The sequence below is a fragment of the Globicephala melas genome, chromosome 2, assembly GCF_963455315.2.
Source record: "Globicephala melas chromosome 2, mGloMel1.2, whole genome shotgun sequence".
In the NCBI taxonomy this organism is placed as follows: Eukaryota; Metazoa; Chordata; class Mammalia; order Artiodactyla; family Delphinidae; genus Globicephala; species Globicephala melas.
Window position 1 is genome coordinate 73,954,634 of NC_083315.2, and position 22,820 is coordinate 73,977,453.

General features: G+C 40.7%; 1 protein-coding gene across 3 annotated transcripts in view; it reads left to right on the top strand.

The window, feature by feature from the left end:
• Nucleotides 1-66: 66 nt before the first annotated feature.
• The window catches only part of GTF2A2 (general transcription factor IIA subunit 2), a 30,106-nt gene continuing 7,352 nt past the window's right edge, over nt 67-22,820 (top strand). Inside the window, exons 1-2 of one of the 3 annotated variants that reach the window (XM_030878869.2) lie at nt 67-197; nt 22,630-22,750. In XM_030878869.2, coding sequence (XP_030734729.1) covers nt 22,679-22,750 — 72 coding nt within the window. In that variant the 5' untranslated portion in view covers nt 67-197; nt 22,630-22,678. Of the gene's footprint in view, nt 205-18,423; nt 22,339-22,629; nt 22,751-22,820 lie in introns of those variants that run through there. The other 2 variants (XM_030878870.3, XM_030878871.3) reach the window with 2 other exon arrangements.

The window sequence follows — 22,820 nt, forward strand, 5'->3', positions numbered from 1 at the left end:
GGCTGGCGGGAGCAGGAATGGGCGGGGCTCACGGGCCTACGTCATTTCCAGCTTCTGCGAGTGCTTCCGGGACGCCGACCCAGCGCCGCTTTATCTGCGGCGGAACGAGAGGTACTCTGGCGAAGTAGGTATCTCTTGCTGGGTTCCTGGCCGAACCACTTCTGTTGCCTCCGACGCGGGAAGCGCCTTTTCCACAGGTACTTGGTGAGCCTGCCCGCGCTCCCTGCCACCATTCAGAGCAGGCATTGCGTCCGTTGGGTCTTCTGCGAGGGCCTTTTCGGCCTGGGTTCGGCCCGTTACCGACTTCGCTGCCGGGATGGCCTCGCGGCGCTTCCCGGGGTGGGAAGGGAAGGAAAAGGAGGCGGCCGGGAGGCTTGTTGTACTCGGGGCGCCATGTGAACAGTCCGGAGGGTGGGGGTTGGGGGGCAGGGGTCCTCAGCCCAGCACCGTATTTTTAGCCAGGTGAAAGTCTTAAAGCTTACATGATGATTTTTCCCCACAGTATCGGGGCGGGCTTGCGGGGGGGGGGGGCGGCCCGTTTCTTAAGTGTCTCATTCTTGTGTGTCTTCGGTGCTTGAAGTCCGCTTTCCAACCTCATGTGAACTCGTACCGGAATGAATTTAAACTGGATGGTTTGCTCAAGAAAGACTAGGACTGTGAGGTTACTTCCCAATGTGGAGCCTTCTACTTTAATTTTCTAAACTGCAAAATGGAGTAGTACTAAATTTACGTGGCTCATACCACATCTGAAAGAATTAAACATTTCACAAGGAATTTTTAGAAATCTGAGATTAATTAAAGCAAGTAATTTAAACAAACATTTAAATAACATAGCTATTTCTAAAATTATTTTTTATTGAGGTATAATTGACATATAACTTAACTACATTACTTTCAGGTGTACAGCATAATGATTCAATGTTTGTATGCATTGTGAAAAGATCACCACAATAAGTCTAGTTAACATCCGTCACCAAACATAGTTGCAAAAAAATTTTTTTTCATGTGATGAGGACTTTTAAGATCTACTCTCTTAGCAACTTTCAAATATGCAATGCAGTATTAGTAACTCTGGTCACCATCCTGTACGTTATATCCCCATGACTTACTTATTTTATAATTGCAAGTTTGTAGTTTCACCCATCCTTTTCCCCAACCCTCAATTTTCTATCTATGAGCTTAATTTTCTTCTCTTTTTTTAGTTTCCACATGTAAGTGAGATCATGTGGTGTTTTTTTCTCTGACTGACTTCACTTGGTGTAATGACCTCAAAGCCCATTCACATTGTCCCAAATGGCAGGATTTCATTTTTCTAAATGTCTGAATAATATTCCATTCTATATACCGCATTGTTTTTATCCATTCATCCCTGGATGGACACTTTGATTGTTTGTGTATCTTGGCTATTGTAAATAATGCTGCAGTGAAAGAAAAGTGCATGTATCTTCTTGGGGTTTTTTTTGGGGGGGGGGATATAGTTGATTTACAATGTTATGTTAGTTTTAGGTGTACAGCAAAGTGAATCAGTTATACATATATCCACTTCTTTTTTTTTTAAGATTCTTTTCCCATATAGGTCATTACAGAGTATTGAGTAGAGTTCCCTGTACTTTACAGTAGGTCCTTATTAGTTATCTGTTTTATATATAGTAATATGTATATGTCAATCCCAATGTCCCAATTTATCCTCCCGCTTTGCCCCCTGGTAACCATAAATTTGTTTTCTACATCTGTGACTGTTTCTGTTTTGTAAATAAGTTCATTTGTACCATTTTTGGAGATTCCACATATAAGTGATACCATATGATGTTTGTCGTTGCCTGATTTGCTTCACTCAGTATGACAATCTCTGGGTCCATCCATACTTTACAATGGTGTGTTAGTTTCTGCTTTATAACAAAGTGAATCAGTTATACATATACATATGTTCCCACGTCTCTTCCCTCTTGCGTCTCCCACCCTCCCTATCCCACCCCTCCAGGCGGTCACAAAGCACCTAGCTGATCTCCCTGTGCTATGCGGCTGCTTCCCACTAGCTATCTGTTTTACGTTTGGTAGTGTATATATGTCCATGCCACTCTCTCACTTTGTCCCAGCTTACCTTTCCCCGTCCCCATATCCTCAAGTCCATTCTCTGGTAGGTCTGTGTCTTTATTCCTGTCTTACCCCTAGGTTCTTCATGACATTTTTTTTTCTTAAATTCCATACACACGTGTTAGCATACGGTATTTGTCTTTCTCTTTCTGACTTACTTCACTCTCTATGACACACTCTAGGTCCATCCACCTCATTACAAATAGCTCAATTTCGTTTCTTTTTATGGCTGAGTAATATTCCATTGTATATATGTGCCACATCTTTATCCATTCATCCGATGATGGACACTTAGGCTGTTTCCATCTCCGGGCTATTGTAAATAGAGCTGCAGTGAACATTTTGGTACATGACTCTTTTTGAATTATGGTTTTCTCAGGGTATATGCCTAGTAGTGGGATTGCTGGGTTGTATGGTAGTTCTATTTTTAGTTTTTTAAGGAACCTCCATACTGTTCTCCATAGTGGCTGTACCAATTCACATTCCCACCAGCAGTGCAAGAGTGTTCCCTTTTCTCCACACCCTCTCCAGCATTTATTGTTTCTAGATTTTTTTTTTTTTTTTTTGCGGTACGCGGGCCTCTCACTGTTGTGGCCTCTCCCGTTGCAGAGCACAGGCTCCGGACGCGCAGGCCCAGCGGCCATGGCTCACGGGCCCAGCCGCTCCACGGCATGTGGGATCTTCCCGGACCGGGGCACGAACCTGTGTCCCCCGCATCGGCAGGCGGACTCTCAGCCACTGCGCCACCAGGGAAGCCCTGTTTGTAGATTTTTTTTTTTTTTTTGGTGTAGATTTTTTGATGATGGCCATTCTGCCCGGTGTGAGATAATATCTCATTGTAGTTTTGATTTGCATTTCTCTAATGATTAATGATGCTGAACATTCTTTCTTGTGTTTGTTGGCAGTCTGTATATCTTCTTTGGAGAAATGTCTATTTAGGTCTTCTGCCTGTTTTTGGATTGAGTTGTTTGTTTTTCTGTTATTGAGCTGCATGAGCTACTTGTAAATTTTGGAGATTAATCCTTTGTCAGTTGCTTCATTTGCAAATATTTTCTTCCATTCTGAGGGTTGTCTTTTGGTTTTGTTTATGGTTTCCTTCGCTGTGCAAAAGCTTTGAAGTTGCATTAGGTCCAATTTGTTTATTTTTGTTTTTATTTCCATTTCTCTAGGAGGTGGGTCAAAAAGGATCTTGCCGTGATTTATGTCATAGAGTGTTCTGCCTATGTTTTTCTCTAAGAGTTTGATAGTGTCTGGCCTTACATTTAGGTCTTTAATCCATTTTGAGCTTATTTTTGTGTATGGTGTTAGGGAGTGATCTAATCTCAAACTTGTACATGTACTTGTCCAGTTTTCCCAGCACCACGTATTGAAGAGGCTGTCCTTTCTCCACTGTACATTCCTGCCTCCTTTATCAAAGATAAGGTGACCATATGTGCGTGGGTTTATCTCTGGGCTTTCTATCCTGTTCCATTGATCTTGCTGTTTTTGTGCCAGTACCATACTGTCTTGATTACTGTAGCTTTGTAGTATAGTCTGAAGTCAGGGAGCCTGATTCCTCCAGCTCCGTTTTTCATTCTCAAGATTGCTTTGGCTATTCGTGGTCTTTCGTGTTTCCATACAAATTGTGAAATTTTTTGTTCTAGTTCTGTGAAAAATGTCAGTGGTAGTTTGATAGGGATTGCATTGAATCAGTAGATTGCTCTGGGTAGTAGAGTCATTTTCACAATGTTGATTCTTCCAATCCAAGCACATGGTATATATCTCCATCTATTTGTATCATCTTTAATTTCTTTCATCAGTGTCTTATAATTTTCTGCATACAGGTCTTTTGTCTCCTTAAGTAGGTTTATTCCTAGATGTTTTATTCTTTTTGTTGCAGTGATAAAAGGGAGTGTTTTATTGATTTCACTTTCAGATTTTTCATCATTAGTGTATAGGAATGCCAGAGATTTCTGTGCATTAATTTTGTATCCTGCTACTTTATCAAATTCATTGATTAGCTCTAATAATTTTCTGGTAGCATCTTTAGGATTCTCTATGTATAGTATCATGTCATCTGCAAACAGTGACAGCTTTACTTCTTCTTTTCCAATTTGGAATCCTTTTATTTCCTTTTTTTCTCTGATTGCTGTGGGGAAAACTTCCAAAACTATGTTGAGTAAGAGTGGTGAGAGTGGGCAACCTTGTCTTCTTCCTGATCTTAGTGGAAATTGTTTCAGTTTATCACCATTGAGGATGATGTTGGCTGTGGATTTGTCATATATGGCCTTTATTATGTTGAGGAAAGTTCCCTCTATGCCTCCTTTCTGGAGGGTTTTTATCATAAATGGATGTTGAATTTTGTCAAAAGTTTTCTCTACATCTATTGAGATGACCATATGGTTTTTCTCCTTCAGTTTGTTAATATGGTGTATCACATTGATTGATTTGCGTATATTGAAGAATCCTTGCATTCCTGGAATAAACGCCACTTGATCATGGTGTATGATCCTTTTAATGTGCTGTTGGATTCTGGTTGCTAGTATTTTGTTGAGGATTTTTGCATCTATGTTTATCAGTGATATTGGCCTGTAGTTTTCTTTCTTTGTGACATCCTTGTCTGGTGTTGGTATCAGGGTGATGGTGGCCTCGTAGAATGAATTTGGGAGTGTTCTTCCCTCTGCTATATTTTGGAAGAGTTTGAGAAGGCTAGGTGTTCGCTCTTCTCTAAATGTTTGATAGAATTTGCCTCTGAAGCAATCTGGTTCTGGGCTTTTGTTTGTTGGAAGATTTTTAATCACAGTTTCAATTTCAGTGCTTGTGATTGGTCTGTTTATATTTTCTATTTCTTCCTGATTCAGTCTTGGCCGGTTGTGCATTTCTAAGAATTTGTCCATTTCTTCCAGGTTGTCCATTTTGTTGGCATAGAGTTGCTTGTAGTAATCTCTCATGATCTTTTGTATTTCAGCAGTGTCAGTTGTTACTTCTCCTTTTTCATTTCTAATTCTATTGATTTGAGTCTTCTCCCTTTTTTTCTTGATGAGTTTGGCTAATGGTTTATCAATTTTGTTTATCTTCTCAAAGAACCAGCTTTTTTATTGATCTTTGGTATCATTTCCTTCATTTCTTTTTCATTTATTTCTGATCTGATCTTTATGATTTCTTTCCTTCTGCTAACTTTGGGGGTTTTTTGTTCTTCTTTCTCTAATTGCTTTAGGTGCAAGCTTAGGTTGTTTATTCGAGATGTTTCCTGTTTATTAAGGTAGGATTGTATTGCTGTAAACTTCCCTGTTAGAACTGCTTTTGCTGCATCCCATAGGTTTTGGGTTGTCGTGTCTCCATTGTCATTTGTTTCTAGGTATTTTTTTATTTCCTCTTTGATTTCTTCAGTGATCACTTCGTTATTAAGTAGTGTATTGTTTAGCCTCCATGTGTTTGTATTTTTTACAGATCTTTTCCTGTAATTGATATCTAGTCTCATAGCGTTGTGGTCGGGAAAGATACTTGATGCAATTTCAAATTTCTTAAATTTACCAAGGCTTGATTTGTGACCCAAGATATGATCTGTCCTGGAGAATGTTCCATGAGTACTTGAGAAAAATGTGTATTCTGTTGTTTTTGGATGGAATGTCCTATAAATATTAAGTCCATCTTGTTTAATGTATCGTTTAAAGCTTGTGTTTCCTTATTTATTTTCATTTTGGATGATCTGTCCATTGGTGAAAGTGGGGTGTTGAAGTCCCCTACTATGAATGTGTTACTGTCGATTTCCCCTTTTATGGCTGTTAGTATTTGCCTTATGTATTGAGGTGCTCCTACGTTGGGTGCATAAACATTTACAATTGTTACATCTTCTTCTTGGATCGATCCCTTGATCATTATGTAGTGTCCTTCTTTGTCTCTTCTAATAGTCTTTATTTTAAAGTCTATTTTGTCTGATATGACATTTGCTACTCCAGCTTTCTTTTGGTTTCCATTTGCATGGAATATCTTTTTCCAGCCCCTCACTTTCAGTCTGTATGTGTCTCTAGGTCTGAAGTGGGTCTTTTGTAGACAGCATATATACGGGTCTTGTTTTTGTATCCATTCAGCCAGTTTGTGTCTTTTGGTGGGAGCATTTAATCCATTTACAATTAACATAATTATTGATATGTATGTTCCTATTCCCATTTTCTTAATTGTTTTTGGTTTGTTACTATAGGTCTTTTCCTTCTCTTGTGTTTCTTTCCTAGAGAAGATCCTTTAGCATTTGTTGTAAAGCTGGTTTGGTGGTGCTGAACTCTCTCAGTTTTTGCTTGTCTGTAAAGGTTTTAATTTCTCTGTCGAATCTGAATGAGATCCTTACTGGGTAGAATAATCTTGGTTGTAGGTTTTTCTCCTTCATCACTTTAAATATGTCCTGCCACTCTCTTCTGGCTTGCAGAGTTTCTGCTGAAGGATCAGCTGTTAACCTTATGGGGATTCCCTTGTGTGTTATTTGTTGTTTTTCCCTTGCTGCTTTTAATATGTTTTCTTTGTATTTAATTTTTGACAGTTTGATTAATATGTGTCTTGGCGTGTTTCTCCTTGGATTTATCCTGTATGGGACTCTCTGTGCTTCCTGGACTTGATTAACTATTTCTTTTCCCATATTAGGGAAGTTTTCAACTATAATCTCTTCAAAAATTTTCTCAGTCCCTTTCTTTTTCTCTTCTTCTTCTGGAACCCCTATAATTCGAATGTTGGTGCATTTAATGTTGTCCCAGAGGTCTCTGAGACTGTCCTCAGTTCTTTTCATTCTTTTTTCTTTATTCTGCTCTGCTGTAGTTATTTCCACTATTTTATCTTCCAGGTCACTTATCCGTTCTTCTTCCTCAGTTATTCTGCTATTGATCCCATCTAGAGTATTTTTAATTTCATTTATTGTGTTGTTCATCATTGGTTGTTTCATGTTTAGTTCTTCTAGGTCCTTGTTAAATGTTCTTGCATTTTGTCTATTCTAGTTCCAAGATTTTGGAACATCTTTACTATCATTATTCTGAATTCTTTTTCAGGTAGACTGCCTATTTCCTCTTCATTTGTTAGGTCTGGTGGGTTTTTATCTTGCTCCTTCATCTGCTGTGTGTTTTTCTGTCTTTTCATTTTGCTTATCTTACTGTGTTTGGGGTCTCCTTTTTGCAGGCTGCAGGTTCGTAGTTCCCGTTGTTTTTGGTGTCTGTCCCCAGTGGCTAAAGTTGGTTCAGTGGGTTGTGTAGGCTTCCTTGTGGAGGGGACTCGTGCCTGTGTTCTGGTGGATGAGGCTGGATCTTGCCTTTCTGGTGGGCAGGTCCACGTCTGGCGGTGTGTTTTGGGGTGTCTGTGGACTTATTATGATTTTAGGCAGCCTCTCTGCTAATGGGTGGGGTTGTGTTCCTGTCTTGCTAGTTGTTTGGCATAGGGTGTCCAGCACTGTAGCTTGCTGGTCATTGAGTGAAGCTGGGTGCCGGTGTTGAGATGGAGATCTCTGGGAGATTTTCGCCGTTTGATATTACGTGGAGCTGGGAGGTCTCTTGTGGACCAGTGTCTTGAAATTGGTTCTCCCACCTCAGAGGCACAGCACTGACTCCTGGTTGCAGCACCAAGAGCCTTTCATCCACACGGCTCAGAATAAAAGGGAGAAAGAGTAGAAAGAAAGAAAGAGAGGGAGGGAGGGGGAGAGAGAGAGAGAGAGAGAGAAAGAAAGAAAGGATAAAAGAAAATAAAATAAGGTAAAATAAAGTTATTAAAATAAAAAATATTAAGAAAAAAAGTTTTTTAAGTAAAAAAAAATGGATGGATAGAACCCTAGGACAAATGGTGAAAGCAAAGCTATACAGACAAACTCTCACACAGAAGCATACACATACACACTCACAAAAAGAGGAAAAGGGGAAAAAATAATAAATCTTGCTCTCAAATTCCACCTCCTCAATTTGGGATGATTCGTTGTCTATTCATGTATTCCACAGATGCAGGGCACATCAAGTTGATCGTGGAGATTTAATCTGCTGCTCCTGAGGCTGCCGGGAGAGATTTCCCTTTCTCTTCTTTGTTCTCACAGCTCCCAGGGGCTCAGCTTTGGATTTGGCCCCGTCTCTGCGTTAGGTCGCCGGAGGGCGTCTCTTCTTCGCTCAGACAGGATGGGGTTAAAGGAGACGCTGATTCGGGGGCTCTGGCTCACTCAGGCTGGGGGGAGGGAGGGGTACGGAGCGCGGGGTGAGCCTGCAGCGTCAGAGGCTGGCGTGACACAGCAGCAGCCTGAAGCGCGCCGTGCGTTTTACCAGGGAAGTTGTCCCTGGATCCCGGGACCCTGGCAGTGGCGGGCTGCACAGGCTCCCCGGAAGGGGGGTGTGGATAGTGACCTGTGCTCGCACACAGGCTTCTTGGTGGTGGCAGCAGCAGCCTTAGCGTCTCCTGCCCGTCTCTGGGGTCCGCGCTTTTAGCCGCGGCTGGCGCCCGTCTCTGGAGCTCCTTTAAGCAGTGCTCTTAATCCCCTTTCCTCGAGCACCAGGAAACAAAGAGGGAAGAAAACGGCTCTTGCCTCTTCGGCAGGTCCAGACTTTTTCCCGGACTCCCTGCCGGCTAGCCGTGGCGCACTAACCCCATGCAGGCTGCGTTCACGCCGCCAACCCCAGTCCTCTCCCTGTGCTCCGACCAAAGCCCGAGCCTCAGCTCCCAGCCCCGCCCATCCTGGCGGGTGAGCAGACAAGCCTCTCGGGCTGATGAGTGCTGGTCGGCACCGATTCTCTGTGCGGAAATCTCTCCGCTTTGCCCTCTGCACCCCTGTTGCTGCGCTCTCCTCCGCGACCCCAAAGCTCCCCCCATCCGCCACCCGCAGTCTCTGCCCGTGAAGGGGCTTCTAGTGTGTGGAAACCTTTCCTCCTTCATGGCTCCCTCCCACTGGTGCAGGTCCTGTCCCTATTGTTTTGTCTCTGTTTATTCTTTTTTCTTTTGCCCTACTCAGGTATGTGGGGGAGTTTCTAGCTTTTTGGGAGGTCTGAGGTCTTCTGCCATCGTTCAGTAGGTGTTCTGTAGGAGTTGTTCCACGTGTAGATGTGTTTCTCATGTGTCTGTGTGGAGGAAGGTGATCTCCGTGTCTTACTCTTTCGCCATCTTCCCCCTCTCTCCCTATTTCATTCTATTTTTGTGGCTGAGTAATATTCCATTGTATATATGCCATATCTTTTTTATCCACTCCTCTGTCAGTGGACGTTTAGGTTGCTTCTGTGTCCTGGCTATTGTAAATAATTCTGTAATGAACACTGGGGTGCATGTATGTTTTTGAATTACAGTTTTCTCCAATTATATGACCAGGAGTGGGATTGCTGGATCATGTGGCAGCTCTATATTCACTTTTGTTTTGTTTTGCAGTACACGGGCCTCTCACTGTTGTGGCGTCTTCCGTTGCAGAGCACAGGCTCTGGACGCGCAGGCTCAGTGACCATGGCTCATGGGCCCAGCCACTTCGCAGCATGTGGGATCTTCCCGGACCGGGGCACGAACCCGTGTCCCCTGCATCGGCAAGCAGATTCGCAACCACTGTGCCACCAGGGGAGCCCAATATATTCAGTTTTTTAAGGAACCTCCACACTGTTCTCCATAATGGGTGCACCATCAGTGTAGGAGGGTTCCCTTTTCTCCACACCCTCTCCAGCATTTATTGTTTGTAGATTTTTTTGATGATGCCCATTCTGACCGGTGTGAGGTGATACCTTATTGCAGCTTTGATCTGCATTTCTCCAATAACCAGTGATCTTGAGCATCTTTTCATGTGCTTCTTGGCAATCTGTATGTCCTCTTTGAAGAAACATCCATTTTGATCTTCTGCCCATTGTTTGATTGTTTTCTTTGTTTTGTATATTGAGCTGCATGAGCTGTTTGGATATTTTGGAGATTAATCCTTTGTAGATCGCCTCGTTTGCAAATATTTTCTCCTATTCTCTGGGTTATTTTCGTTTTGTTTATGGTTTCCTTTGCTGTGCAAAAGCTTTTAAGTTTAATTAGGTCCCACCTGTTCATTTTTGTCTTTATTTTCATTACTCTAAAATGTGGGTCAAAAAAGATACTGCTGTGATTTATGTCAGAGAGTGTTCTGCCTATGTTTTCCTCTAAGAGTTTTATAATATCCGGTCTTACATGCAGGTCTTTAATCCATGTCAAGTTTATTTTTGTGTCTGGTGTTAGAGAGTGTTGTAATTTCATTCTTTTACATGTAGCTGTCCAGTTTTCCCAACACCACTTACTGAAGAGACAGTCTTTTCTCCATTGTATATTCTTGCCTCCTTTGTCATAGACTAGTTGACCATGGGTGCATGGGTTTATTTCTGGACTTTCCATCCTGTTCCATTGATGTATATTTCTGGTTTTTTGCCAGTACTATACTGTTCTGATTACTACAGCTTTGCAGCACACTTTGAAGTCAGGGAGCCCGATTCCCACAGCTCCATTTTTCTTTCTCAAGATTGCTTTGGCTATTCGGGGTCTTTTGTGTTTCTATACAAATTGTGAAATTTTTTGTTCTAATTCTGTGAAAAATGTCATTGATAATTTGATAGGGATTGCATTGAATATGTAGATTGTCCCAGTTAGTATAGTCATTTGGACAATGTTGATTCTTCCAATCCAAGAACATGTTATATCTCTCCATATGTTTGTGTCATCTTCAAGTTCTTTCATCAGCATTTTATAGTTTTCAGAGTACAAGTCTTTTGCCTCAGGCAGATTTATTCCTAGATATTTTATTCTTTATGATGCGATGGTAAATGGGATTGTTTCTTTAATTTCTCCTTCTGCTCTTTCGTTGTTAGTGTATAGAAATGCATCAGATTTCTGTGTATTAATTTTGCGTGCTACAATTTTACCAGATTCATTGATGAGCTCTAGCAGTTTTCTGGTAGCATCTTTAGGATTTTCTATGTATAGTATCATGTCATCTGCAAACAGTGATAGTTTTATTTTTTTTTGTTTTCCAATTTGGATTCCTTTTATTTCTTTTTCTTCTCTGATTGCCATGGCTAGGACTTCCAAAACTATGTTGAATAAAAGTGGTGAGAGGGCTTCCCTGGTGGCGCAGTGGTTGAGAGTCTGCCTGCCGATGCAGGGGACACGGGTTCGTGCCCCGGCCCGGGAGGATCTCACATGCCACGGAGCGGCTGGGCCCGTGAGCCATGGCCACTGAGCCTGCGCGTCCAGAGCCTGTGCTCCGCAACGGGAGAGGCCGTGACAGTGAGAGGCCCGTGTACTGCAAAAAAAAAAAAAAAAAAAAGTGGTGAGAGTGGACAGCCTTGTCTTGTTCCTATCTTAGAGGAAATGCTTTCAGCTTTTCACCATTCAGTATGATGTTAACTGTAGGTTTGTTATAGATGGCCTTTATTATGTTGAGGTAGGTTCCCTCTATGCCCACTTTCTGGAGAGTTCTTATCATAAATGGGTGTTGAATTTTGTTAAGTGTTTTCTGCATCTGTTGAGATGATCATATGGTTTTTATGCTTCAATTTATTGGTGTGGTGTATCACACTGATTGATTTGTGGATATTGAAGAATCCTTGCATCCCTGGCATAAATCCCACTTGATCATGATGTATGATCCTTTTAATGTGTTGTTGGATTTGGTTTGCTAGTGTTTTCTTGAGGAATTTTGTATCTATGTTCATCTGTCATATCGGCCTGTAATTTTCTTTTTTTGTGGTATCTTTATCTGGTTTGGGTATCAGGGTGATGGTGGCCTCATAGAATGTGTTTGGGAGTGTTCCTCTGCAATTTTGGGGAATAGTTTCAGAAGGATAGGTGTTAACTCTTCTCTAAGTGGTTGATAGAATTTGCCTCTGAAGCCATCTGGTCTTGGACTTTTGTTTGTTAGAAGTTTTTAATTACAGTTTCAATTTCACTACTTGTGATTGGTCTGTTTATATTTTCTAATTCTTCCTGGTTCAGTCTTGGAAAGTTGTACCTTACCAAGAATTTGTCCAGTTTATTGGCATATAGTTGCTTGTAGTAGTCTCTTACAATCCTTTGTATTTCTGTGGTGTCCATTGTAACTTCTCAGTTTTCATTTTTTTTTAACATCTTTATTGGAGTGTAATTGCTTTACAATGGTGTGTTAGTTTCTGCTTTATAACAAAGTGAATCAGTTACACGTATACATATGTTCCCATATCTCTTCCCTCTTGCGTCTCCGTCCCTCCCACCCTCCCTATCCTACCCCTCTAGGTGGTCACAAAGCATCGAGATAATCTCCCTGTGCTATGCGGCTGCTTCCCACTAGCTATCTATTTTACGTTTGATAGTGTATATATGTCCATGCCATTCTCTCACTATGTCCATTTCTAATTTTATTGATTTGAGCCCTCTCCCTTTTTTTCTTGATGAGTCTGGCTAAAGGTTTATCAGGTTCATCTTTTCAGAGAACCAGCTTTTAGTTTCATTGATCTTTTCTGTCATTTTCTTCATCTGTATTTCACTTACTTATGCTCTCATCTTTATGATATCTTTCCTTATACTGACTTGCAGTTTTGTTTGTTCTTCTTTCTCTAGTTGCTTTAGGTGTTTGAGATGTTTCTTATTTCCTGAGGTAAAATTGTAGTGCTATAAACTCCCCTCTTAGAACTGCTTTTGCTACGTGCCATAGGTTTTGGATCGTCGTGCTTTCACTTTCAGTTGTCTGTAGGTATTTTTTGATTTCCTCTTTGATTTCTTCAGTGATCCATTGGTTGTTTAGTAGCATATTGTTTAGCCTCCATGTGTTTGTGTTTTTTATAGTTTTTTTCTTATAGTTGATTTCTAATCTCATAGCGTTGTCAGAAAAGATGCTTGATATGATTTCAGTTTTCCTAAATTTACTGAGGTTCACTTTGTGGCCCAAGATGTGATCAGTCCTGGACAGTGTACCATGTGCACTTGAAAAGAATGCGTATGCTGCTGCTTTTGGATGGAATGCTCTATAAATATCAATTAAGTCTAATGTGTTATTTAAGGCCTGTGTTTCCTCATTGAGTTTCTGTCTGGATGATCTGTTCATTGATGAATCTGGAGTGTTAAAGTCCCCCACTATTATTGTGTTACTATTGATTTCCCCTTTTATGCCTGTTAGCATTTGCCTCATATATTGAGGAGCTCCTGTGTTGGGTGCATATGTATTTACAATTGTCATATCTTGGATTGATCCCTTGATCATTATGTAGTGTCCTTCCTTGTCTCTTGTAACATTCTTTATTTTAAAGTCTGTTTTATCTGATATGAGTATTGCTACTCCAGATTTCTTTTAATTTCCATTTGCATGGAGTATCTTTTTCCATCCCTTCACTTTCTGTCTGTATGTGTCCCTAGGTCTGAAGTGGATCTCTTGTAGACTGTGTGTATATGGGGTCTTGTTTTTGTATTCATTCATCCAGTCTTTGTGTTTTGGTTGGAGCATTTAATCCATTTACATTTAAGGTAATTATCTTTATGTATGTTCTTATTGGCATTTTCTTAATTGTTTTGGATTTTTTTTTTTTTAGGTCTTTTTTCTCCCATTCCTCTTTTGTTCTCTTCTCTTTTGATGACTAACTTTAGTGTTGTGTTTGGATCCTTTTTTCTTTTTTGTGTGTGTATCTATTGTAGATTTTCAGTTTGTGATTACCATGAGGCTTTGATATAGCAGTCTATATATAAACAAGATTGTTTTCTGTTGCTGGTCTTAATTTCAAATGTATTTCCCATATCCTGTATTTGTGCTGATTTCGATATCATATTTTTGATATATCGAATTGCTGATTTCGATATCATATTTGTGTGTGGATGATTTCCTACCTTTACTGTCTGTTTGCCTTTAACAGTGAGCTTTTCCATTTGTAATTTTCCTGTTTCTCATTGAGGCCTTTTCTTGTCTACCTAGAGAACTTTCTTTAGCATTTTTTGCAAAGCTGGTCTGGTGGTGCTGAATTCTCTTAGCTGTTGCCTGTGTGAAGCTTTTGATTTTGTTGTCGAATCTGAATGAGAGCCTTGCTGGGTAGAGTATTCTTGGTTATAGGTTCTTACCTTTCATCACTTTAAATATATTTTGCCACTCCCTTCTAGTCTGCAGTTTTTGCTGAAAAATTAACTGATAACCTTATGGGAATTCTCTTGTATGTTATTTGTTGCTTTTCCCTTGTTGCTTTTAATATTTTTTGTGTGTTTAATTTTTGTCAGTTTCATTACTATGTGTCTTGGCGTGTTCCTCCTTGGGTTTAATCCTTTATGGGACTCTGTGCTTCCTGGACTTGGGTGACTTTTTCCTTTCCCATGTTAGGGAATTTTTCAGCTATTAATCTCTTCAAATATTTTCTCAGGTGTCTTCTGTCTCTTATCCTTCTGGCACTCATATAATGTGAATGTTGGTGCATCTAACAAAGTCTCAGAGGTCTCTTAAACTGTCCTATTTTTTTTTCATTCTTTTTTCTCTGTTCTGTGGCAGTCATTTCCGCCATTCCTTCTTCCAGCTCCCTTATCAGTTCTTCTGCCTCATTTATTCTGCTATTTATTCCTTCCAGTGTAGTTTCATTTCAGTTATTTTATTGTTCATTTCTGTTTGTTTCTTCTTTAGATCTTCTAGCTTGCTCTTAAACATTTCTTGCATCTTTTAGGTCTGTGCTTCCATTCTTTTTCCGAGATCTTGGTCGTCTTCACCATAGTTACTCTGAATTCTTTTTTGGGTAGATTGCCTATCTCCACTTCATTTAGTTGTTCTTCTGGGGCTTTATTTTGTTTTTTCGTCTGGGACATATTTCTCCAATATTGCATTTTGTCTAACTTTCTGTATTGTGGGCCTGTTCCACAGGCTGCAGAGTTGTAGTTCTTGCTTCTGCTTCTGCCCCCTTGTGGATGAGGCTGATCTAAGAGGCTTTTGCACGTTTCCTGGTGGGAGGTACTGGTTCCTGCCCAGTGATGGGTGCAGCTGGGTCTTGTCCCTCTGGTGGGCAGGGCTGTGTCAAGAGGTGTGTTTAGGGCTTCCCTCGTGGCGCAGTGGTTGAGAGTCCGCCTGCCGATGCAGGGGACACGGGTTCGTGCCCCAGTCAGGGAAGATCCCACATGCCACTAAGCGGCTAGGCCCTTGAGCCATGGCTGCTGAGCCTGCGCGTCCGGAGCCTGTGCTCCGCAACGGAAGAGGCCACAACAGTGAGAGGCCTGCGTACCACAAAAAAAAAAAAAAAAAAAAAAGAGGTGTGTTTAGCAGGCAGCTGTGGGCTCAGGATGACTTTTGGCAGCCTGTCTGCTGATGGGTGGAATGTGTTCCCACCCTGTCAGTTCTTTGGCCGGAGGTGTCCCCGCACTAGAGCCTAGAGGGTGTTGGGTGGGGCCAACTGTTGGTGAGAAAATGGCGGCCTGTAGGAGGGCCCATACCAATGAGTACTCCCCAGAACTACCTCCACCTGTGTTTTTGTACCTGCAGTGAGCCACAGCTGCTCCCTGCCTCTACAGGAGACCCTCCAATACCAGCAGGTAGGTCTGGCCCAGGATCCCGTGAGTTCACTGCTTTTTCTCCTGGGTCCTGGTGTGCACAAGACCTTGTGTGTGCTAAGAGTGGAGTTCCTGTCTCCCCCAGTCCTGTGGAATTCCTGCAGTCAAACGCCACAGACGCTCAAAGCCAGATGCTCTGGGGGCTCCTCCTCCCATTGCCAGACCCCCAGGCTGGGGAGCCTGATGTGGGGCTCAGAACTTTGACTCCTATGAGATAACCTCTGTGGTAATCATTATTTTCCAGTTTGTGGATCGCCCACCCATTGGGTATGGGATTTGATTTTATTGCGATTGTGCCCATCCTGCCATCTCAGTGTGGCTTCTTCTTTGTCTTTGGATATAGGATATCTTTTTCGGTAGGTTCCAGTCTTTTTTTGTCAATAGTTGTTCAGCAGTTAGTTGTGATTTCAGTGTTTTTGTGAGAGGAGGTGAACCCATGTCCTTCTACTCTGCCATCTTGTCTCCCATCCCACAGTTTCTTTATCCATTCATCCTTTGATGGACACTTAAGTTGTTTTCATATCTTGGCTATTGTGAATAGTGCTACAGTGAACATGTGGGTGCATATATCTTTTCCAGTTAGTGTTTTCTTTTTCTTCGGATAAGTACTCCAAAGTGGAATTGTTGGATCATATGGGAGTTCTCTTTTACTTTTTTAAGAAACGTCCATACTTTTCCATAGTGGCTGCACCACATTTTGCATGCCTACCAACAATGCACAAGGGTTCCCTTTAATCCACATCTTCACCAACACTTGCTATTAATTGTCATTTTGATAATAGTTATTTTAACAGGTGTGAGGTGATATTTCACTGTGGTTTTGATTTGCATTTCCCTGGTAATTAGTGATGTTGAGCAGCTTTTCATGTACCTGTTGGCCATCTGTATATGTTCTTTGGAAAAGTGTTCACATCCTTTGCCCAATTTTTTTTTATAGAAGTATAGTTAATTTACAACATTGTGTTAGTTTCAAGTGTACAGCAAAGTGATTCAGTTATACATATATTATAAATATATATGTATTTTCAAGTTCTTTTCCCTTATAGGTTATTACAAGATGTTGAGTATAATTTCCTTTGCTATACAGTAGGTCCTTGTTGCTTACCTATTTTATATGTAGTATTGTGTATATGTTAATCCCAAACTCCTAATTCATCCCCTGCTCCCTCCCCTCCCCAATTCCTTTGGTAACCATAAGTTTGTTTTCTGTCTGTGAGTTGATTTCTGTTTTGTAAATAAGTTTATTTATATCATTTTTTAGATTCCGCATGTAAGTGATATCGTATGATATTTTGTCTTACTCTGTCTGACTTCACTTAATATGATCATCTCTAGGTCCATCCATGTTGCCGCAAATGTTCTGTCCAATTTTTAATTGGATTGTTTTTTTACTATTGAGTTTTATGTATTCTTTATATATTTTGGACATCAGGCCTATATGAGATACATGATTTGCAAATATTTTTCCCCATTCAGTAGGTAGCCTATTTTTTTTATGGTTTCCTTTGCTGTGCATAAGCTTTTTAGTATTATCCTGTCCCATTTATTTATTTTTGCTTTTATTGCTTTTGGTGTCAGATTCAAAAAATCATCACCAAGACCTGTGTCAAGGAGCTTACCACCTATGTTTTCTTCTAGGAGTTTTAGGGGTTTTATGGTATTAGGTCTTACATTTCAAGCCTTTAATCCATTTTGAGTTCAGTTTTGTGTATGGTGTATGATAATGGTCCAGTGTCTTTTTTCTTGGATGTGGATGCCCAGTTTTCCTAGCACCCTTTATTGAAGAGACTGTCCTTTCCCCATTGTCCTTCCTTCCTTCCTTCCTTCCTTCCCTCCCTCCCTCCCTCCCTCCCTGTGTTGGGTCTTTGTTGCTGCACGCGGTCTTTCTCTAGTTGCAGCGAGCAGGGGCTACTTTTTCATTGCGGTGCACGGGCGTCTCATTGCAGTGGGTTCTCTTGTTGCAGAGTACAGGCTCTAGGCGCACAGGCTTCAGTAGTTGCGGCACGCAGGCTCAGTAGTTGTGGCGCGGGTGGCTCTATCTAGAGCACAGGCTCAGTAGCTGTGGCGCATGGGCTTAGTGCTCCGCGGCATGTGGGATCTTCCCAGACCAGGACTCGAACCCGTTCCCCTGCATTGGCAGGCAGATTCTTAACCACTGCACCATCAGGGAAGCCCTCCCAATTGTACATTCTCGCCTCCTTTGTTGTTAATTACTTGACCGTACATGTGTAAGTTTATTTCTGGGCTCTTTATTCTATTCCATTCATCTAACATCTGTTTTTATGGCAGTAATGTACTGTTTTAATTACTATAGCTTTGTGATAGAATTAGATATCAGCAAACATGATGCCTCGAGCTTTGTCCTTCTTTCTCAAGATTGCTTTGGCATTTTGGCGTCTTTGTGGTTTCATATATATTTTAGGACTGTTTGTTCTATTTGTTTGAAAAATGCCATTGGAATTTTGATAGGAATTGTGTTGAAACTGTAGATTGCTCTAGGTAGTATGGATATTTTAATAATACTGATTCTTCAAGTCCACGTGCATGGAATTTCTTTCTGTTCATTTGTGTAATATTCAGTTTCTTTCATCATTGTCATATAGTTTTCAATGTCCAGGTCTTTCATCTCTTTGGCTAAATTTATTTCTCTTTGGCTAAATTTATTTCTAAGTATCTTGTTCTTTTTGATGCAATCGTAAATGGGCTTATTTCTCTTTCTGATAATTCATTATTAACTTATAGTTATTTTCTGGTAACTCTAAGACTTTTGTTAAATGGGCAGGACACAAGATTCTGTACTCTCACTTTGTCAAGTTTATATCTTCTTACTGGGACACCTTCTTGCCCTTTTTATCCCCCCTCAGCTACCCACATACATTTTACTAACTGATTTTTTTGTGTTCATTTATTTATTGAACAAATATTTCATTGTCTCCTATTAACGTCTCAGGTAGTGTTTGTTCTAGACGCCTGGTTTACTTCAGTGAACAAAAACAGACAAAAGTCCCTGTCCTGGTAAGGTCGTACAGTCTGTTGAAGGATGCAGAAAATAAACATAAACTAAGGAAACTGTATAACATGTTAGAAGGTGATGGTGCCATCAAAGAAACATAGCAGGGTGAGGGGGATTGGGCAGTTCCAGAGTGGAGGTGGGAGTTGGGGTTTTAAATGTGGTGGTCTGTTTAGGCCTCATTAAGTATGTGCTATACTTGAAGGAATTAAGAAAAACAAGAGGATATCTGGGAGAAGAGCATTCCGGGTGAAAAGGACAGTCTTTACAAAGGCTTACATAGGCAGGAACATGTCTGTCATGTTCTAAGAAAAACAAGGAGAAGCCAGTGTGTCTGGAGAAGGGCAAGAACAAGGGGGAGATGGCAAATGAGGTCAGTGAGATAATGGGTAGCCAGATTATTATAAGGACTGAATGAAATGGAAACCATGGGAGGTTTGCACAGAGAAGAGATATGTTCTAACCTGTGTTTTAAAAGATCACCTGACTGCTGAATTGGGATTAGAATCTCGGGGGCAAGCATGGAAGCAGGGAAAGCAGTTAGGAAGCATTTCAGGAATCCCAATGACAGGTGATGGTGGCACATACCAGGGTGATAACAATGGACATGGTGAGGAATGGTTGGATTCTGAATCCATATTGAAGGTAGAGTTTACAGGTTATGCTAGGGATTGGATGTGGAGGTAAGATGGCCAGACTGGGGGTAGGGAGGGGTGGTCGGGAATAACTTCGAAGGTTTTTGCCTAAGCCCATAGAGGTATGGAGTTACATCAGCGGAGATGGGAAGGACAGCACATAGAGATGTTGAGTAGGCAGTTGGATCCAGGAGTGAGAGTTCAGGGCAAGGTCGGTTCTAGTATATGAATTTGGGAATCATCAGCAATGGTATGTAAAACCATGACACAAAGCAATATCACCAAGGAACAAGTGTAGACGGAAAGCAGAGAACCAAAGCGGTGTCTTGTGACATTAAGAGTTAAGGGAGAAGAGCCTCAACCAACAAACAATATTGAGAAGGATGAACCAGTGCGTTTAAGAGAACAACCCAAAAAGTGTACTGTGCCAGAAGCTAAGCCAAGATCCTTTATCAAAGAGGAGGGAGTAATCAGCCATGTCATATGATTAAGTCTGGTGAGAACTAAGAATTGAGGATTATTAGTTTTAGCATTGCCACCGGTGACTTTCACCATGTTTCATTTGAGTGCTTGAGGCAAATGTATAAGGAGTGAGTTTAAGAGAAAATGTGAGAAAAGGAAAGAGAGACAGTGAGTACAGACAACTCAGGAGTTTTTGCTGCAAAGAGGAATAGAGAAATAGAGTGTAGCTGGCCAGAGAAGCGAGTTGAGACTATTTTTTTTAAGATGGGAGAAGTGCTGCCTGTTTGTTTGCTGATGGGAAGGATCTGTAGAGATGGGAAATTTGATAGGGATAGAAAGAATAATTGAATTGTTGGAAAAATACCCTGTCTGTAACAGGGGGGATAGGACCAGATCCACAGTTAGAAGGATTGTATTTAGGTAACAGCATGGATAGTCTGACTATAGTGGCAAGCAGAGTATGTGGGTGTAGATATTGGTAGGTGGTTAGATGTAGTTTTGAGAGTTGAAGTTTTCATTGCTTCACTTTCCTCAGTAAAGTAGAAAACCTATTCTAAATGTATCTAAGTGCAATACAGTTTGATATTCGCATTTTGACATATCACCAGGTTATTTATTCACTAACAAATACTTATTGAATTCATACTAGGCATTGTTCTAGATGGTAAATATATAACTGAGCAAAAGTCCTATCTTGAGGGAACGTCTGTTTTAGTGGATGGAAATAGAATAAGCATATATATGTCAGCTTCGATTAGTGATATAAATGAAAATAAAGCAGTGTAAAGGGGAAGGGAGGTAGTTCTTTCTTATAGGTTGGTCACAAAAGTCACTTCTGATGAAGTAACATCTGAGCAGAGATCTGAATCGGATGAGAGGTAAACCCTGCAGGTGTCTGCGCAGTACATTTGAAACAGCAAGAACAGCCAGTGCAAAGGCCCTAAAGCAAGAACATCTTGCCATATTGGAGCAAGGGACTAGTATGGCTGAAGCAGAGTGAATGAGGGAGTAGGTGGAAGAAGTCAAGTTCAGAGAGGTAGTGGTGGGAGGGGGGCCCAGATCATGCAGGCCTTATAAACCATTAGGAGGACCTTGGTTTTTACTCTGAGATAGGATGCTGCCTTGGGAGGTTTTGAACAGATGAGTGATGTGATTTTATTTGTGTTTTAAAAGGCTCAGCGTGGCTTCTCTGGGGGCAGGGGTGGGATAGACAAGGGTAGAAAGAAGGATACGCCTTACTTGGCTATCACCATAAATCTTAGTGACAGGTTGATGGTGACTTAGTGCTAGCAGTGGTGATGGTCAAAGTTGTTGGATTCTGGTTATATTCAGAAGGAAGAACTGAAAGGATTGGCTGACAGATTGCACGCAGGGTGAGAGAGAATTTGACTTATAAGGTTTTGGGGCTGTCTTACTGGAAGACTAGATTTACTGTTAATTGAGGTGGACAAACCGAGGGCAGAAAAGGTTTGGAGGAGTATCCAGAATTTGGTTTGTAACAAATTTAATTTGATCTACCACTTTATGTTTCCATCCAGTGTGTCAAGCAGGCAGTTTTATACATGGCAACACGGGCATATAAAAGGTCAGGAGTGGCAATGTAAGTTTGCACATCATCAGCAGATAAATAGAACATATTTAAAAAGCCATAAGCCTAGATGAGGTAACTAAGGGAGTAAAGCATATAGAGAAGACATGAGAAGCTTTGGGGCACTCAAGTAGTTAGTTAGAAGTTAGATTGCTGAGGAGCAACCAACAGAAGGAAACAAGAAACAGTACTATCCAGTGAGGTGGGAGGAGAACACTGAGTGTGGGGTCCCAGAAGCCAAGGAAAAGACTTCAAGAAGGCAGACATGATCAAGTGTATCAAATGCTCACTAGGTGTGTAATGTGAAGACTGATAACTATTATTTTTGCTGAGTTTTCCCTGATGTTTACTCCTGAATACACCTGTCTCCTTCTGTCCATCTTGAAACTGAAAGTGCCATGAGGTCAGGTATCTAATACGTGACATGTAGTAAAGCTCAGTATTTGCTGAATATGTGCTACTGGCACCTTCTTCGAGCCCTCATCTCTTTCTAATCTTGCACTTGAGTACATTGTTTACATTGCTGCCCATCTGTCTGACCTTTCCTGTCTAGAAAGCTTCAGGGGCTCCCCATTACCTGCATTATAAAATCCTGGCACCTCTCCTGACAAATCCATCCATGTCATCTTTTTCAGCCTCATCTCCTACCACTTCCTATTCATACCTATACCCTAATATGGAACAATTTATAGTTCTGTCTACAGACTGTATTATTTCATCCTTCTATGGCTTTACTCATTCTATTTATTTTTTCAGCCTAAGATGACTTTCCTCCTTTGCTTGGCTAAAGTCTAGCTTGAAGAATCAGGAAGCTTTTGTGAGCCAACTCATTCAGTCCACAGGCAGCCTCCATAATAACTGTATATAATCTCTATCACAGTTCTTATTCTCTAACTTTTTTATGTGTCTGTTACGTTTTCTAAAGTATAAATTTTTTAGGGTCAGAAGTGTATCTTTATCTTCCTCTCCATGGTACCTGTCACAGTGCTATCTTCTGGGTAGGCACTCTAACTACTGAATTTTAAGAGAACAGGAAAATGAAGGGGAAGGCATTCAAATGTGAGCTGAAGATTGTCTGGATCAGTGACTTGACAGTAAGTAGAAAAGAATGGTACATGGTAAATTCTAGACTAGGTCAAAAGGTAGATATTTGAAAGAAATGGTAAAGATGTACATTTTAATATATATATCTATACTTTGTACAAAGGAGTATAAATGCCTACGTCGAAATAATAGAAAAAGTATATAGAAAAACTATTTTTAACTATTCCTTGCAATTCCTGTTATTATATAGTATGCTAATAGTATATATTAGAAAATATGAATTAGACTATGTTACATATGTAATTTATAATTTTTTTAATACTTTCATATTAAATTTTTAGGATATCAATGCAAGCCTGAATAAGAAAAAGAATTTCTCCCTCCTAAGCCATGGCATATCAGTTGTACAGAAATACCACTTTGGGAAACAGTCTTCAGGAGAGCCTCGATGAGCTTATACAGGTGAGGGAGTAAAAAATCAACATTTTTATTTAGATGGATCTATAATAATTCTTGTTCTCATACTTATGAG